Source organism: Tetrao urogallus (assembly GCF_951394365.1).
Source record: "Tetrao urogallus genome assembly, chromosome: 3".
NCBI classification, from domain to species: domain Eukaryota; kingdom Metazoa; phylum Chordata; class Aves; order Galliformes; family Phasianidae; genus Tetrao; species Tetrao urogallus.
Window position 1 is genome coordinate 86,172,336 of NC_136815.1, and position 16,831 is coordinate 86,189,166.

The following is a 16,831-nucleotide window of genomic DNA, read 5'->3' on the forward strand; positions in this document are numbered from 1 at the left end:
GTCCCCAGGGCAACCAAAGAAATCGATGCGGAAACCCTCAGCTGGGATGTTGGTAGAATTTTATTTTCTTAAAAACAGGAACGTCTTGGCCACTTCTTGTTTGTTGCCACGAGAGTGGAAAGTATTTGGCTAGACGCTGTTGTCTTATCGATGGCCATGGCTGTGCCTCCCGCAGTTGTCAGAGCGGTGGCACTTGCTGTGGATCCCAAGGCCACGTGATTGCTGGTCGTGTCTGTGACTCAGGTCGTCTTCTGAACGGTAGCGGGAGCTGTGGCTCCTGTGGTCATCTGATCGGTGTTTGCCTCTGTGACTCGAGTTGTGGACTGAATGGTGGATGGAGCTGTGGCTCCTGTGGTCGTCTGATGGCTGGTCGGTCACGTCCTTGTCTGTAGTCCTGGTCCGAATAGCGGCTGTGGCTTCCACAGCTGCCTGTTTGGTGGTGGCAGCTATGGTGCCTGCCGTCATTTAGTCCATGTCCGGTATGCCTGGGGCTCACTACATCTCCATGGGCACCACAGCGTCCACCGCCGGGTGCGGGATGAGGAGCCCCTGGCCTTGCACTCCGCAGGGGACCCCGCTGGGTGTCGGGACATATTGAGGGGGTCCCACCTCCATGGGCTCCTCGGCATCCACCGCCGGATGGGGGATGAGAAGCCCCATGCCCTGCACTCCACAGGGGACCCTGCTGGGTGTCGGGGCATATTGAGGCGGGCCCACCTCCATGGGCTCCTCGGCATCCACCGCCGGGCGGGGGATGAGGAGCCCCATGCCATTTTGTCCCCAGGCGGCATCGCTGCGCATCGCGATCTCCACTGTGGTCTCCACTGCACGCCTGACCATTGCCTGCAGGAGATTCCTCTCACGGCGAGCGTGATGAGCTCTCCATCCTGGCAGCGGGCGGCAGAAAAGACTCTCTTGCGCACCGCTCTCGGAGCGCTGCGCGCGCTTGTGCAGCACGCCGTTCTTGGGCTGATGAAGCACGGGTGTGTTCTTCATCTCGTCCCCTCCTGGAGACTAGAGACTAGTCTCTAGTGGGCTGCACTGGGCACCGGACGCAAGAGCGATGGCTGTGGCTCCACGCAGCAGTGCCTCTCGTGCGCCCGTTGCACTCACTCTGCGTGCCAGGTGGCGTCGTCCTCTGCGCTTCCTGGCACCGCCTCTCTCTCGCCCACCCCCAGGTGGGCAGTCGCCTGCCTTCGCGCTCTGGCTCCTCTCCCGTCCACGCACGCGTGGCACCCAGAAGGCCGAAGCTCGGCAAGTGTGGGCCAGCTGCCGCTGCTCCCGTACTTAGGGGGCGGTGTGAAGGGCGGGGCAGTGGTGGCCATTGTGACGCTGCGATGCCCACTGTGACAGCGTGCGACGCGTGCGGCCAACCCTGGCCGTGTTGGGCGTGGCAGGGGAGCTGTTCCGTGGCGTTGTCGTGGCGCTGAGGTTTGGCATCGGTGTGTCACACTGCAGCATCACGTAGCGTGCCGTGCGCTACAGCGTCCTTGCCGCAGTTCCGTGGATTGCCAGCGGTTCTGGGTGCCAACCCTGGCCGTGTTGGGCGTGGCAGGGGAGCTGTGGCTCCCTTTGCTGCTGTGCTGGTCGTGGCGGCTGTGCCTGCCATCGTTCTGTCCGTGTCCGGCATTCCTGGCAGACATATCCTAGGTGGGAAAGGAAGGTGGCACTGGCACGCAGCAGGACTCCTGGAAGTCTGACAATGGCTTTGTGAACGGCAGGTGTACCGTCAGCTCTTCTTTTCCATTCCCGTGCCCTGCCTCACTTACTGGAGATGCAACGATGCAAAATCTTTGCATTCGTAGGCTCACTGTGTCTTCCGGAGGAGCATTGCTTTTCTTGGTCAGCTCCTGTGGTGTTTACGTCTTGACGCCAGCTTGATTTCAGAAAGATCAATCTACCTGAAAGTTCCGTCCATGCTGTGGTTGTTTTTGTCTGTTTGGTTTTCCTTTCTAAAGCTTTGTCACTTTGTCAGATTTTCACATCGAGTGAGACCTTTGGCCTTGTTACCTGTGAAGCTATACTTAAAGTTAGCACCCTTGAGCATTCCAAGGAGCTCCAAGAAGAACATGCTAAACAAACGTGACCATAGCAACCTGCTCTCCCCCACATCACGTTAACATCTCCCCAGGTAGGGGGACATATAAGGTCGGGTTCTGAGGATTATTATTTTGGGAAGCAGAGTACAAAGCAGAAGAGAAGATGGAGAAAAGGAAGGGAAAGACACTAAAGGAGAGATGGGAGATGAGAGACAGAAAACTACGCTCCTCTTTTTCCTCTAAGATGGGAGCAGTTCGCTTCACCTCTTGGCGAAGATGCATTTTGCCAGCACGATGATCAGCGGCAACCCTGAATTTTGTCTCTTCAGTAAATCATCTCCTCTTTGGAACCTTTGGTGAATCCGTCCAGTGAAACTGCGAGGGAGCACCGACACACAAGCATTTGTGAACCTTTCCGTGACAGCCCACGAGGGGGCTTTCTGGCAAGCAAAGCCCAAACTGTCCTCTTAATGCCACACCTCTCATCCTTTCTGTCAGACTGAAGGGATGAAATCTCAGATAACTGTGTATGATGGCAGACGTTCAAGTCGTTCAAGGAATGTGTTGTGGAAGTGGTGTGCAAATGCTTTTGAGAGGTGTAAGAGGATGAAGGAGCATGCAGTTCAAACCGTGTAGATGAACAGCTTGGGAATGCTTCTACCCCAGGTCCCCCTCTGCACCTTCATTTGCAGTCATTGTTACGGGAAAAAATAAATTTAAAGTAACCAAATGACATAACATTGGCTTTTTGTGGTTGTGATAGCAGCAGACTGGTTCCGCCGATCCCAAGGTCTTCTCAGTCCTGGACTTTGTAGACGAGTCACGTAGTTAGTTGGAGTTACCCTGTCAAATGCTGCTGGAGACAGAGTAAAAGTAGCTTGGAAGCCTGCGCAGGCAGTCTATGCCACTCATTCTGTCTCCTGCAAAGAGCAAGCCTCTTTGCCACGCCATAAGCTATGAATCCAAGAGGATGAGATTTGAAGTTGAATGACCAAGAAAGCACACTCTGTGGTCGCTCTATTTGACAGCTTTCAGTGTTTTTTGGTTTTGTCAATCACTAAGCTAAATCACCTGCCAAACACTGGTTGGTCTACAATCAAAATGTTGCACTGACGCGCAAGGGAAAGGTCACGGCCATGTGCCTGTCGCATCTCCCCATAATACCTAAAGAAATAGATGCACAAACCCTCAGCTAGGATTTATGTAGAATTTTCTTTTTTTAAAAACAGGAACGTCTTAGCCTCTTCCTATTCTCAGGAGTGTGGAAACAATGTGTTTAGACACTGGTAGATCCCACTTTCATCTGTTCTTATTCATATTCCAATTTATCCAACTCCATGGGTATTTGACATCTAGTCCACTGTCCAATTAACCTTTACAAATAGCTGTATTTAATATACTTGTTTACTTAGCTTTTATAAATGTTAACAGAAGATATATTAATACATAGCCTGAATATAAGAGCTTTAATACATTGACTTTAAGGGCCAAAATTGCTCCAATTTGAAATATTTTGTACATGGTATTCATACAGCAATACAGTAGTTATTAAATGGCCAAGAAGTCAGAGCAAAAGCTAGATGACAAGTTAACCAATAGAAACACTACCCATGAACTTGAAGTGGCTTTAGTTAATAGGCATGCTTTCAGTCAATAAATATACATCCATAAAAGTTTTATGTTAGTTTAGTCTCCACCTCAGAAGACACATTTACATGTAACCTTCTTTTAGTGCCGAACTACCTAGGTAATTATTTTAGAAACACATGAATTCCTAGAATGCAGCAGTGAGTTCTAGTAGGTGCGTTATATCATTCTAAAAACAATGCACATACGCTTGGATTCCCGTGGTGTAGTAAGGCAACAGAACTCACATCCACAGTAAAATGGTTTTCAAGAAAATATAGAGAGTTGTTCACCTGCTATCTGCTGTCAGCAAAATACTTTTTGTAGGCTAGAAAAGGCAAGGCTCTCACCCCCTTGTCCTTATTACTCCTCCCCAACATTCAACATCTCAACTGAATTTTGCAGAGTGGTGCAGAAGTACCATATTAATTTCAAGACAGATGCAGGCAGTACTGGAAATCTCTCAAGAGTACCTGCGTTACTAACATGGCCAGTTCCACTCCGTAGATGCAGAAATACCCATGGTCGACACACGAGTACCTGGAGATGCGTTTAGGGAAAGCCACACAAGCCAGTAATTACACATCTCAATGAAGATATGGATCCATGCGATATGTGGGAAGTGTTGTGTTTCAGTAAAACACCAACAAAGTGGTAAGAAATGCACACAAAGAAGGGCATACCCAGAAGTGCATTTCCCCAATATGGAGAAGAAAAAAAGGCTTTGAGCATCTTTTCACTTCATATAACTAACTAAATGCTAATAGCTCATGTATTGCAACTGATCATGGCTGGATCAATTGGCCTTGAGCTGAAGCTGCCATTTTTCCTATCATTAAGTCAGAGTCTTTTGTCATGCAGAAATCTGTCAAAAACAGAATAACAGTAAGCAAAAGCAGCATCCTTTTCTATCCCAGGTGCAGATTTTGGATTACTCCATTCCAAATGCTGTTGTTAATACATAGTATGAATTTTTGGTTGTCAGCATAGGGAATAGTTCTAAAATTCCTAATTGCTTGGTTGGTTCACTGCTGACTTAGGTCTGCAGCAGCCACGATGTCTCCTGCAGCCATGCATGGGATCTGGCGTACATTTTATGGGAAGTACAGTACATCGGTCTAAGAGGGCAATTTCACTTCATGTAAAGCTCAGGAAATCCTCCCTCCCTCCATGCCTCTGAACACCAGCACTGCACACACTTTGCAGCCAAAAGCAGCTCAAACCAGTAGCAGAACACCTCTAAGCCCACTCAAGCAGAGCTATATATTTTCACTGAATGATCACCGCTGTCTAAAACAACGAGGGAGTTGTCTGCCGTATAAGTTAGTCCTACGGGATAAGAAAGCCCGTGGCTTACTAGAGGGTTAAAGATGGGAAACTCCTCGGGTTTCCCCAAGCTTATCACAGCCTGACTGCAGACATCGGTCACGACGATGCAGCCCTCTTTGTCAAAGGCCACAGCCGTGGTATATATTTTGGAGGGGAAGATGAGGTTCAGCCCAAAGCTATCCATCTGGCCAACGAGAGTCATGTCTGCACTGAAGATCTTCATTCGGGTGCTGCAGCCGCTCGGTCCTTCAGTCTTCAGGTGCTCTATCACCACCACGGCACCCGAGCTCGGGCACACGGCCACCCCTCTGGGGCTGGTCAGCTTGGAGCGCACCAGCTGGCACTTCTTCAGCCGCCCCGCGCCGAAGTCGGCCGTGAGGCGGAACAGAGCTCCGGCCTCGGCGTCCGTCACCATCACGTCGGACCCGGGGGTGGCGCCCAGCCCCCACGGCAGGCAGAACCCTTCTCGCACGGCCAGAACCCCCCTTCCGTCAAAGTCGAAGGCCTTCACCGAGCGGTCCCCGCCGTCGGCGACCACCACGTGCCCGTCGGCCGTGACCGCCACGCCCAGCGGGTACTTGACGTCGTTGCCCGCGTCCCCCCGCTCCCCGAACCGCTGCAGGCAGGACCCGCTCGGCCCGAAGACGTGGATCCTCTTTTTGCCGTCGTGGGTCACCGCCAGGCGCCCCGACGTCCGGCACGCCGCCACCCCCGTGGGGTTCAGCAGCGACCCCCAGCCGCCCAGCGACAGCCGCAGCCGCGGAGGAGCCGCGCCGCCGCCCGCCCCGCCGAGGACCGAGGGGCCGCGGCCGCCGGGGCCCAGCAGCTCCAGCAGCTGCAGCAGCGGCAGGCAGTCGCCGGTCTCGCTGAGGCCGCAGGGCCGCCGGCAGAAGGGGCACTCCAGGCGTCGCCGCTCGGGGCCGCCCAGCGCTTCCACGCAGCCGCGGCACAGGACGTGTCCGCACGGCAGGTTACGCGGCCGCCGCCCCCCGCCGGGGCCGTACCGCTCGAAGCACACCCGGCACTCCAGCAGGCCCAGCTCCGCCTCGTCCGCCTCCTCCGCCATCCCCGCCGCGACCCGGCGGGCCTCAGCGGGCCGGCGGCTGCCCCCTGCGGGCCGGCTGCGGCACGGAGCGCGGAGCTTCCCCTCCTTCTGCCGCCGCCGGGCGCCCGCAGACCGCGCTCGGCAGCTCCGCGCAAGTCGGCGCAGCGCTGCTGCTGCTATTCGTGCCCTGTATCGGGCAGAGAAGCGGGCGCAATTGCACGCGATTGCTCTTGCTGTTCTGGGAAGCCTTTGAAAATATAATATTTATACTAATGGCCACTGGCTGCTTTTTCCACTGCACTCAGCTATCACGTGTCCACAAGCTCCAGATAAGTCCTAGTAGCTGTCACACCTAATCTGAGAGGAGGCACTTGAACTTCACTGCCCGGAAGCAAAAATGTACCAGATGAGCAGTTCTCAGCTTGCTCTGGCCACAAGAAAGTTACGTCTCTTTTCGGTTCTTAAAGCAGCAGTGGCCCTCAGTGGCTACGAGCAATGCTGAGAATTGTAATGGAGCCTGGTGGTGGCGCTGCACTGCCAGCACTGTGCTCGCTGTTGTGCCCCTCGCTACAAGAAAGACACTGAGGCCCTAGAGCACACCCAGAGAAGGGCAATGAAGTGTGAGGGGTCTGGAGCACAAATCTTAAGGGAAGCAGCTGAGGGAGCTGAGATTCTCTAGATTGGAGAAGTGGAAGCTCAGCAGATACCTCATTGCTCTCTACAGCTACCAGAAAGGAGGTTATCGCGAGGCAGAGGTGGGTCTCTTCTTCTGGGTAACTAGGGATAGGACGAAAGGAAATGGCCTCAAGCTGTGCCAGAGGAGGTTCAGGTTGAGTGTTAGGAAAAAGGCTTTCTTCTCAGAACAGCAGTGAGGCTCTGGAACAGGCTGCCCAGGCGGGTGGTGGAGTCACCATCCCTGGTGGTATCCAGGAACAGGGCAGATGTGGCACTGAGGGGTGCGGTTTAGAGGGCACGAACATTTGGCTGGTGGTTGGACTAGATGATCTTTGTGGTCTTTTCCAACCTTAATGGTTCTATGAAATCATCAGAACATACAGTCATCAGTCCTAGAGACTCACAACTCTTGGTCTACAACTTCAAAAATTCACATGGCTTTTCCTCTTGTGCTAGTATTACTGTCAGTACACCGCATTGTAATCATACAAGTGTAACTGTTAACAGAGGTGGAGAACAGCAGACTGTACCAGCTGCCCACTTGTCTTCCCCAGCTGCCCTTGTTTGGCACCACAAAAAGCAGCATTTGAACCTGAGCTGCCATGACTCTGTGCTCACAAGCTTCCCTTGGACAGATCTCCAGAGTTCTGCCCAGGCAGCAGCTGCTGGCAGCCACAGAGAAGAGACCTTAGTTATTTTTCCTTTAATTTCTGACTACATGAGCTGATAAATAGAAGGAAAAGGCACACTTTAAAACCACTTATTTATACATGGACTTTAAGGAAAGCTGTGCACAGCTGAAGGCAGAAGTCAGCTGTGAAGTCAGAGCTGACTCTGAAAGCAAAATCATCCAAAGATGTTCCACAGACATTTTTTGTATGTTGAAACCTGCTTTAAGAGTGCCCCAAAGCATTTAAAACATGAGACAAGCATAAAAGAAAGGCAGGAGTGTGCAAATAACAAACGTACAGTTAGAAGAGTGGTGTAGTCAGGATGGTATTCAAAAGGTTTATAGTTAGAAAGATTATCACAGTGGAAAGAGACAATCAAAAATGAAATGCTCACCCACGTCCCAGGCTCACAGTAGAAAACTCCAGAAGGAGAGATTTCCAGAAAGAGACCCTTCCTGGTGGCAGTCAGCCCTTACATGGGGTCTGGGAGAGTTGCAGCCAGGCTCCACCCGTTCTGATCACACACCTAAATTGCCTTCAGCTGTGCTCCATGGCAGACCCAGTCCTTGCCTCAGGTGATCAATCAGTGCTTCAGGCCGTGACGCAACAGTTCCCATGCACAGGAGGTGTGTTATTTAAACTGATTTTAATGAAGCTACAAACTTTATTAGATACACTGCTTCCAGAAAATAATCTAGTCCCCACTGCTTGTGTCTCTCTGAGAAGTCACTGACTTTCTGAAGACACTTAATTTCACACTGGCTGCCTGAAAAGGAAGAAAGAACAACTAATCAAAGAATGGGAAGTCACTGAAGAAAGTAAGGCATCAGAAAACAAGATTTTATGCACAGATCTCCTGGTCCCTATTGGTGTTACACAAATCAACTGGGGGAAACTTACCTGTCTCTTTTGCACTGGAACCCAACTGTCCATGACAATGACTCACTGTACACAGACACTTCAGAGGTCTCAGAAAGATGTACATTTAAAAGAAGTACAAATATCAAAGGATATCAGGAAGAACGTTTGAAACTAAATACCTGCCACAATTCTAACATTATCTTTCAAATGCAATGGAGTTGTACGTTTAGCATTTCTGTAGCATGACGTTTTACTTCTCTTCTTTGTTTACAAAAGTGCAGCAGAAACCAATATCCAAAGGCCTTATATAAAAAAGCCAGGGCAGGTGGTGATGAGGTGCAGAGACAGGTGAAATGGTCAAACAGGACTGAAGCTACAGGGCCACTATGTGCAATCCGAATCCTGAGAGGGTGAACGGATGCCAGGCAAGGAAAGAGACAGTGTCTGCCTCTCGGGTTTTCCTCATGTCTTTTCAAGAGCTGAGAAGCTGCATTGACAGCAAAAGCCTTGTGACAGCATGGCGTTTATTTCCCTTATTACTGTTCTGTGACTCAATCTCTTATCTAAGAAGCAAGCAGATGATTCCCTCACTTGCTGCAGAGGTAGAAGCACACAGTGCTGAAATACTACTTACCAAACAAGCTTTTAACTTCAGATTCAGGAACATAAAACGGTGGTCCTGGAAAGAAAATGGTGAAGCTAATCAGTGAGGAGACATGGGAAGGAGACAAATATCTGTAGTACAGCACCCACAGCCCTCTGTGTGCAGCCCCACCTGTGGGATCCAGAAAACACCATGGTGGAACCTCAGGTAGCCTCAGGTGCTGCTGCTGTTACCTCCAGGCTGCAGTCAGGGCAGCCATGTTGTCAGGAGTTGGAAAGTCACAAACATGCCATGGATACAACCACTGTGTCCACTCAGTGCAGCGTGTGAATTTACAACAGTCCCTGTCTGTTGTAATGGCATAGTTCAAGCTAAAAGCTGAATAATGTGAGAGGGAGAGCAGTGTATGAAACTACTGTGACTAATGATAACAAGACCTATTCTTTGAAGGATAATTATGCCCAAGAGCTCAAAAGCAAGATATCTCTTTCTTTTGAGAGGCAGTAGCTAACATAATGAAAATATTGAACATAATGAAAACCTAGACATAGTAGCACATAATAAAAGTTATAAAAGGGAAAAATACTTCATGGGTTACAGTTTCACCTCCTCCAGGCATATTCTGACCATGGTAGCAGTAAGGGGAAAGGCACAAGATGTGCAGCATGCTGGGCTGCAAGTATTGGGCAAATAAACCACGGGTCTAAGGTGATCAGTGTTCTTAGAAGTGCTGTGAGGTCCCTAGGCCAGACAGGGGGTATGATGTTATTCTAAGCATTCACTCTTCCAGTTTCATTTCACTGTTAATATATCTTGCTTTTCTTTCACTTGTCCTTGGCACATCTGAGTGCCAGAGGGAAAGGGTCAAGCTTCCTTGACACCTAAAAGAACCATACTGACACAATCAGCTAACAAAGCACTGTTGATAAAAAAGCAATACTAAGGTATCTACCACATCTATCCACAATTTGTATTACCATACATGCAAAATCAAAACATGAGCAGCGCGAAATTCTCACCGTTGTATTTGGTTGGATCATATAAAACTGTAACGAGGAGATAAGAAGAGTTTTTCTCCATTAGGGAGCTCATCAAGGTGACATAGCTAAAAGGAGATAGTCATACTTCATTATTTTGGAACAGCACAAACATTGAAGCATAGCATTCAAACAATCCACCAAATAAGGTAACGTGTTCCTGTGCAGAGACAAGTTGAACTGACCTGCACAGCAACCAAGTAGAAATACATGAGCATGGAATTCATGCAGCTCATGAAACATCCCAAGTAAAGGTTTCTGTGCACTCTCTATAAACAATCATTTCCCTCTTTTCCCACATTCATCTCAAAACTAACAGACAAAACACAGCATTCATCTGCCATGGTTTAGAATGCAGGACCAATCTTTTGAAACGTGCCGGGTAGCCTCAAACTGAATTCGGGTTGGCTATGGGCAAGAATGGAAAAAAATAAAGGGAAGCAAGGAGAAAACGAACAAAGAGAGGCAAGAGAAGCAGGTGGGGTGAAAAGGAAATAATAAAATTCAGATAAGACGTGCAGCTCTGCTTCTGCTGGGTTGCAGCAAACCACATATTTTCCCACCAAGAGGCAGGGCGGCTTCCTGAAGGAAGCTCACAAACAGAGAGGGCAGAGCTCTGTAGCTGCAGCTCGCCATAGAGAAAAACATGTTTAGGTGACTTTGTTGAGTGAGAGAGAATTCATCCCCGGGTGGCAGGAGGGAACAAAAGTGTCACTGGATACATCAGGGAAAAGTAACAGCCAAGCAAATTCACTAACCGTTGCCTGTCGCATGGATTCACAGCCACCAGAGCTCCTCTGTCCCAAACCCCATCGAACTTGCCAACAATTGCACTATAGAAAGAAGAGGAAAAAGTTTAAATGCAGCAATAGGGTTACGTTATCATTATTCAGATACTTCTGTGTAGTCACAAACAGTCTCCAGCTATCTGTGCAGACCTGGTTTGCAGATACGGTCCAGCATTTTCCAAACAACACTAACAGGCTCTTCAGAAACCCTCCCATACACTGTCCTGCTACGACAGCATGAGGTGCTGGAATTGCTCAGCATCTCCTTTTCTCTAGGGGGTGCAGAGACAAGCAGGAGGAGGAGGTTAGTTTAAATACTTTGGGGATTTGAGTCTGGGTTTTTGGCATTCGCACTCCAGTATAATCCTTGAGGCAACACTGATGTATATTTGGGATGCTGACAGTTTATGGCCAACTTCTAAAGCCCACGTATGATTTCCAACACAAGTTAGAGAAGGCACCTCCCTGCACTAGGGCTGTTGAATATGGCACACTCAGGCATTTTTAACACCTCAGTTCCCAGCTACGTGCCCAGGACAGGGAGCTGCAGTTTGCAACTTGTTTAATTTTAGAAAAGCTAAGGTAAGCTGATGCTTGCCTCAGTCTAATGCTGCCACAGACATTATTTGCCCCTGAATGTGCTGGCAGATGGCTTCAAGGACTACCCAAAGCCTGCACGTAGCCACGACTATTGGAAAATGCATTTGTTAATACTGTGTTAAAGTAGATGTTTAGGGGTATAAAGAGCCTTGTTTCTGGTAGTTATTAAAACTGGAAATTAAAGAGTATTGTAATAATAAACTGCATTATTTTAGAAGTCTGAAATACATTTACTTAAAAAGAAAAAAAATAAATAAAACTTGGCAATACCATTTTGTGCACTGGGAGAGTGCCTGAGTCCCATTGCATCATTTTTCTTCACTTCTCCCTGCCCTGCTGCTCATTTCATTGCAACAGCACTGCCGAGTTTCTGGCACCTAACCTAGAAGCTCCTGTACTTCCTGCTCTACTGCGATGAGACATGATAACACTGTAAATTCTCAACTTCTTTCAAAGCTTGCCAAGACTAAGCCTCTAATTTAAATAATCAGTCTTCTATAAGAAAGGAGAGTTTTAAAGAGACAGTTAAGTATAAAGTGGGGATGAGGAGGGCAGGTGACAAACTCAACCCTCTGAGGCTGGGAGGCTGTTCTCTGCACAGACAAGCCTGCTCTGTGACCTCAGGAAGCACTGCTGTTTTTTTGCTCCTGATTTTTCTTTCCAGCTTGAATCTGGTCTAACTGTAATGGCAGCAGTGATTCCACGCAGACATTTCAAGTACTTTGCTCCCCACCATTTCACTGGGGACTACAGCCACGGCAGGCTGCAGGCAGCCTCATGCTGTGACCTTTCCTTGCATTTGGTCTCTGGGCTGCTGAGCCATCTGGGTGCTTCCTGCCTCTCTGTGCACTCAGCTCTCTTCTGAGGAGAACAAAGCCACGAGGAAAAGGAGGAAAAGGCACACAGCTGACTTTCATCCTAATGAACATTAGGAACACATCTCAGTGCCCAACTTTCAGCCTTACGTTGCCTCCTGCTACAACTTTATACAATATGCAGCGCGAGAGATGGCAGTCTATTTACTACTACAATTTATAAAAATCAATAAAAATCAACATCTAATACAGGAATTCACATACCACAGAAATCCTGCTTCATCTAGGCAATAACGTTGTGAATTGCTCTCTCTGCAGAAGTTTAGTAGATTCAATTGAAGCAGTTTTTGTTTATTTATTTAAAGCTTGGCAGCCGTAACTGCATTAGGACACATGACCGTTGTGCAACGTAACTGTTCACCACACTTCCCAGAATTCCCACCAAAAGCAGTAATTGCTGTTACTCTTTAACTATCAGGAGGCTTTGAAATGCTTCATTCTGACAAAGGTCACCAGCACACCTGAGATTTCCTCTAATGCTTGTTAGGCATAGAGATCAAAAGGGTTTGTTAGCAGGCCAGCCTCAGCAAGAGAGAAATAAGTTCAATTTCCATAATTACTGGGTGATTGTACATAGAAACTAGAGCTGCATGTGCATTTGCAGTCCCAGTTGCCTGCTGACTGCTGTAGGGAACGAGGTCTGTACTCTCACCACAGCAGCACTCAGCACAGAGTCCCATGTCCAGGATGTGTACCTGCCAATTTATTTTGTGGGTGACAAACCTGTGTACTGGGCCCAACAGACATGAACTCAAAATTTCACTAGTTACCTATTTTTGGTTAATCTCGCAGTATTATTCCACTGCATTGTGACGGAAGGTATGGGTCTCACCATGCTACTTGCTACCAATTTTGGAGCTGGATTTTTCAAAAACTGCAGATGAGGAACTCAAGCAGTCCCTGGGTAACCTGTCAGCTCATGGTTAGAAGGGTATGTAGGAACCAGCACAGCAAGTAGCTCCATCACAGGGGGGAAGGCAGGGAGGAAACCAGGCAGTATCTACAAAGTCGCTTTTGTATACAGCCCATCTGTTCCAAGGCATTCACTTTTGCAAGACTGGTTATATACACAACATTCAAAGCAAATGAAGTCAGCTGTAACAGCAAAAGTCTTAGCAACAATCCATTGTAAAGGTTAAGCCTTGATCTCCTTGCACAGCCTGCAGTCTCCAGCTATCCCAAGTACTGGTGCAGACCAGAGGACATTCCAGGACAGACTTACATCTGTGGTGAGCACCACCAGGAGGCTTCTGGGGACAAATCAACAAGCAAGACACACTACTGCCCAAGGCCTCAAGGAGCCTCCTGTGCTAGAGGTTGAGAGAGTCCCTGCACAGCTCTGTGCTCTGCAAAATCCCCCACCCACTGACACCTGTGCAGGTGCAAAGCCAGCACCAGATCTGAGAAGCGACTCCAGAGGATGCAGAGAACAAAGGGCCACAATATTTTTCAGGATTCAGTAGTGTGGGTGGTGCTGAAGTATTCTGCATTTTCCATTGTGACTTTTAACTAATAAGGAAGAAATGATAAATAAGGATATTATAGCAGTAAGAGTAATTTAGAGTAAGTTGAGCCATGTTTGTAAAGGCACTTGGAGAGTCATTGTTGGACAATATATTACGTAGTGTCATAAACTGGGAGTGATGCAAAATACTTTAAGTCCATTTTTAAAAGTGTGTTTAATAAAGCATGGGGCACATAATCAGTGGTACAGCTTACCCACAAATATGTGAATTGCATAGTTTTGGGGAAAAATATATTTAGTAATTAAAAGAAAAAAACTATTCAAGGCAATATCTCTAATATTCTTTTCACTTTTGCTAAGCTACTCAGAGATCAAGTCAGGATTTCGCTTTGTAAAATCCATCAGTGAGAATGAACATAATTTGTTTTTACTGTAAAAGCCAGTGTGGTTTTGTATGACTTTTAGAGGACAGCTTAGAACAAGTCCATGTGAAGGTATTTGGTTGGCATCTTTACCTAATGGTCAACGTGACAGTTAATTTTTGTTAGATAGTGGCCATTCACATTTCTCACACAAGTTTAAAAAAGAGGTTTCTTTAGAGGTTCTGGCTCAACAGGCTGGTCCAAATAACATGATTGGACAGTATTAATCATAGAGTCACAGAATATCCTGAGTTGGAAGGGACCTGCAAGGATCATCAAACTTAACTCCCAGCTTCATGAAGCACCATCCAAAATACAAATCTTATGTCTGAGAGCGTTGTCCAGAAGCTCAAACTCCCCTGAACTCCAGCAATTTTGGGCCATGTTTGGTTATAAAAAATTGTAGAAAACACTGTGCATTCCTACCTGGACAAATCATAAATGCTGCAGCAGTACAGACAAATGTTTCCAGAGGTACTCTAAAATAAAAAGCAAGGGAAAAAATACTAATCAGAAACTACATCTTTAAATATACACTTAGGTGTAATGAAGGAAACCCACGAGAAACCTTTTATACTTTTGTATTTATTTGTTTTAACTGAGGCGCCTCTCCTGATCCTTTCCATAGAGGTTCTGGCATGTTGAGGCACGCAACTGTTCAATTTTAAAATATGCTACTTTGTCAACTTTATGTTCAGGCCTTTTAGAGTCATTCAAAAAGCCTAAAGTAACACGCTGAAAAGAAGAACTGTTCAGTCCAGTGCTCCCTTCCAAACCTCAAAAGGAGAAGTGAATGACTACTGGTAAGGCAGAGGCACAAAGCAGAAGGACTTGTTTGCTCCGTTGTGCCTGCAGTACATGGCTGAACACAGCAGACTGTCTGGCACTGCAGCAGACATACCTGCAACTTTTTGGCTCCTGAGATCCCTGGGACTGGCTCTTCACGATAAGGGAGACCCTGATCTGCAAAGAACTCCTTCAGCGCTTGCTCGCTGACATCCACGCCGACGATGCTGTGTCCCATGTCTGCCAGCCTGTGCACAGCAGAAGTCCTGAGGTTGTGTGAGCAGCTCAGTGCACCAACATCTCCTCTACACCATGTGTTGATAGAGAAATGCTGCCCAGGCTCCGGCTTCAGGATGGATTGGTGCAACTCACCTTGACTTTCTGGAGCTCTCACATTTTATTGAACACTACCCCCATGCAATCTGAGTTTAAATTAGCACCACTCAACATATGGCTGCTGAGGGCTTGAAGGCTTTTTTGGATCCAATTGGTTATTCCTTTATTCCTATGAACCTGGTGAAAGCGAGGATGGTGAAACAGAGAACCTATGGCTGTTTGCACAAAGATGTTTTGTTGCAGGAGCCAAGGCAGCCAGGCTGTCCTGTGGCCCAGCAGTTTGGCTGATGGGGCAGAGCCTGCATGCTGCCAAGCAAGCAGTCATTGTCACAGACTGTGGTAACATGGGCTGTTGGGATTCCATGGGGAAGTGGTTCAGCTGGGGGGGTTGGTTTGTGTTCCTTCCCATCTGCAACCACATGAACTTCTGCAGCCCATATTATTTGTTATAACCCTCCCTCCCCCCCCAAAAAAAGAAAGTGAATGTAAAATTTTAAAAGCGTTAAAAAAAAATATATATATTTAGCCCAAATCACTTAAATTCCCAGCAAATGAACTGCACTGTTTCCTCCCCTCAGCCTGCCTTCAGCAGCGTGTTTCCACCAGCCACTACAGGCCTGGGAATTTCCCTTCTCCCTCCCCACACCAGTAAGGGCTTTCCAGTCACGATCCCTGCCATTCCGTACCACTTCATGTCGACTGCTTTACCACAAAGAGGGAAAAATATCCTCAGCCCACTTCTGCCATCCACCAGAAGGTCCAGGTGCTTCTGTAGGAGCCTGCAGGGGAACAGAGGCATTAGGAGGGGTTGTGGGTGCTGGCACAGAGTGCTGTGCAGCATGCCAGGCAGTGCCCAAACTCTTGCATATTCATAGTCAAAAATACAATTCAAAATACAAATAAATGAATTCACCTTCCATTTTCTTAGAAAATAACTTCAGTTTCTGCTAGCAAGGGACACTTTTCTGCTTGTCTCTTTAGGTAACAAAGCCCATGGTAATGATCCCATCTCTCATTGGGACACTCAGAGTGTGGTTAAACTGCTGTACCACTCCTCTAGAAACGCCTTTCAGGCAATTCCCGCTGGATGATGGCTGGGTTTGCACCCTGGCCCCATCCCCCAGCACAGTCGCTGCCCCAGGCCCCGCAGTCAGGTCCAGTCCCACCCCTCACACCCAGCAGCAGCGCGGAGTTGTCGCTTCAGCAGGCGCGGGGCTTCGGTCAAATCGTCTAAAGCTCATCGTTTAGAACACGATTTAAGGAGTAAAGGCTCTAAACGCAGCGCGAATTGGGCGTTCTCTGCCGTTTTCAAACAAATGTAGGTGACAACAACGATTTCAGTTTCAGGCCGTGTTTGTACCGATCTTTTTTCCTGCCTAAGCTCCGCACTTATTACCGAGAGCCGCTCACCCCGCCCCCAGCCCTCCGCCCGGGCCGAAGAGCGAAGCGACCTACGGATGCCCGTGCTCCTTATGGAAGGCGGTGGCACCCGCGCTCCACTTCCGCAGCCATTCCTCTACGGACAGCACCCGCTCCCGCTGCGCCTCGCTCCCGCAGCCCCCCGGCTCCTCCATCTCCCCTCCGACGAGCCCCTCGCCGCGGCCGTTCCCAGCGGCGGCACCTGCACGGCGGCGGGGCCGGCCCGGGGCGGCGCCTCCCTCTCTACGCACCG

General features: G+C 48.5%; 2 protein-coding genes across 2 annotated transcripts; both read right to left on the reverse strand.

Moving 5' to 3' along the window:
- Window positions 1-4,914: 4,914 nt before the first annotated feature.
- On the reverse strand, window positions 4,915-6,114 carry NHLRC1 (NHL repeat containing E3 ubiquitin protein ligase 1; the record flags this gene model as incomplete). The annotated part of the gene is made up of 1 exon (XM_079533706.1): window positions 4,915-6,114. Exon 1 carries the CDS (start codon window positions 6,058-6,060, stop codon window positions 4,915-4,917), a length of 1,146 nt encoding a protein of 381 aa, XP_079389832.1. The 5' UTR covers window positions 6,061-6,114.
- A 1,898-nt stretch (window positions 6,115-8,012) lies between these two features.
- TPMT (thiopurine S-methyltransferase) lies at window positions 8,013-16,733 on the reverse strand (the record flags this gene model as incomplete). Its single annotated transcript, XM_079533337.1, has 8 exons — window positions 8,013-8,147; window positions 8,877-8,925; window positions 9,870-9,955; window positions 10,646-10,720; window positions 14,464-14,516; window positions 14,939-15,071; window positions 15,846-15,938; window positions 16,615-16,733. 8 exons carry the CDS (start codon window positions 16,731-16,733, stop codon window positions 8,021-8,023), a joined length of 735 nt encoding a protein of 244 aa, XP_079389463.1. The 3' UTR covers window positions 8,013-8,020.
- Between the last annotated feature and the right edge of the window lie 98 nt (window positions 16,734-16,831).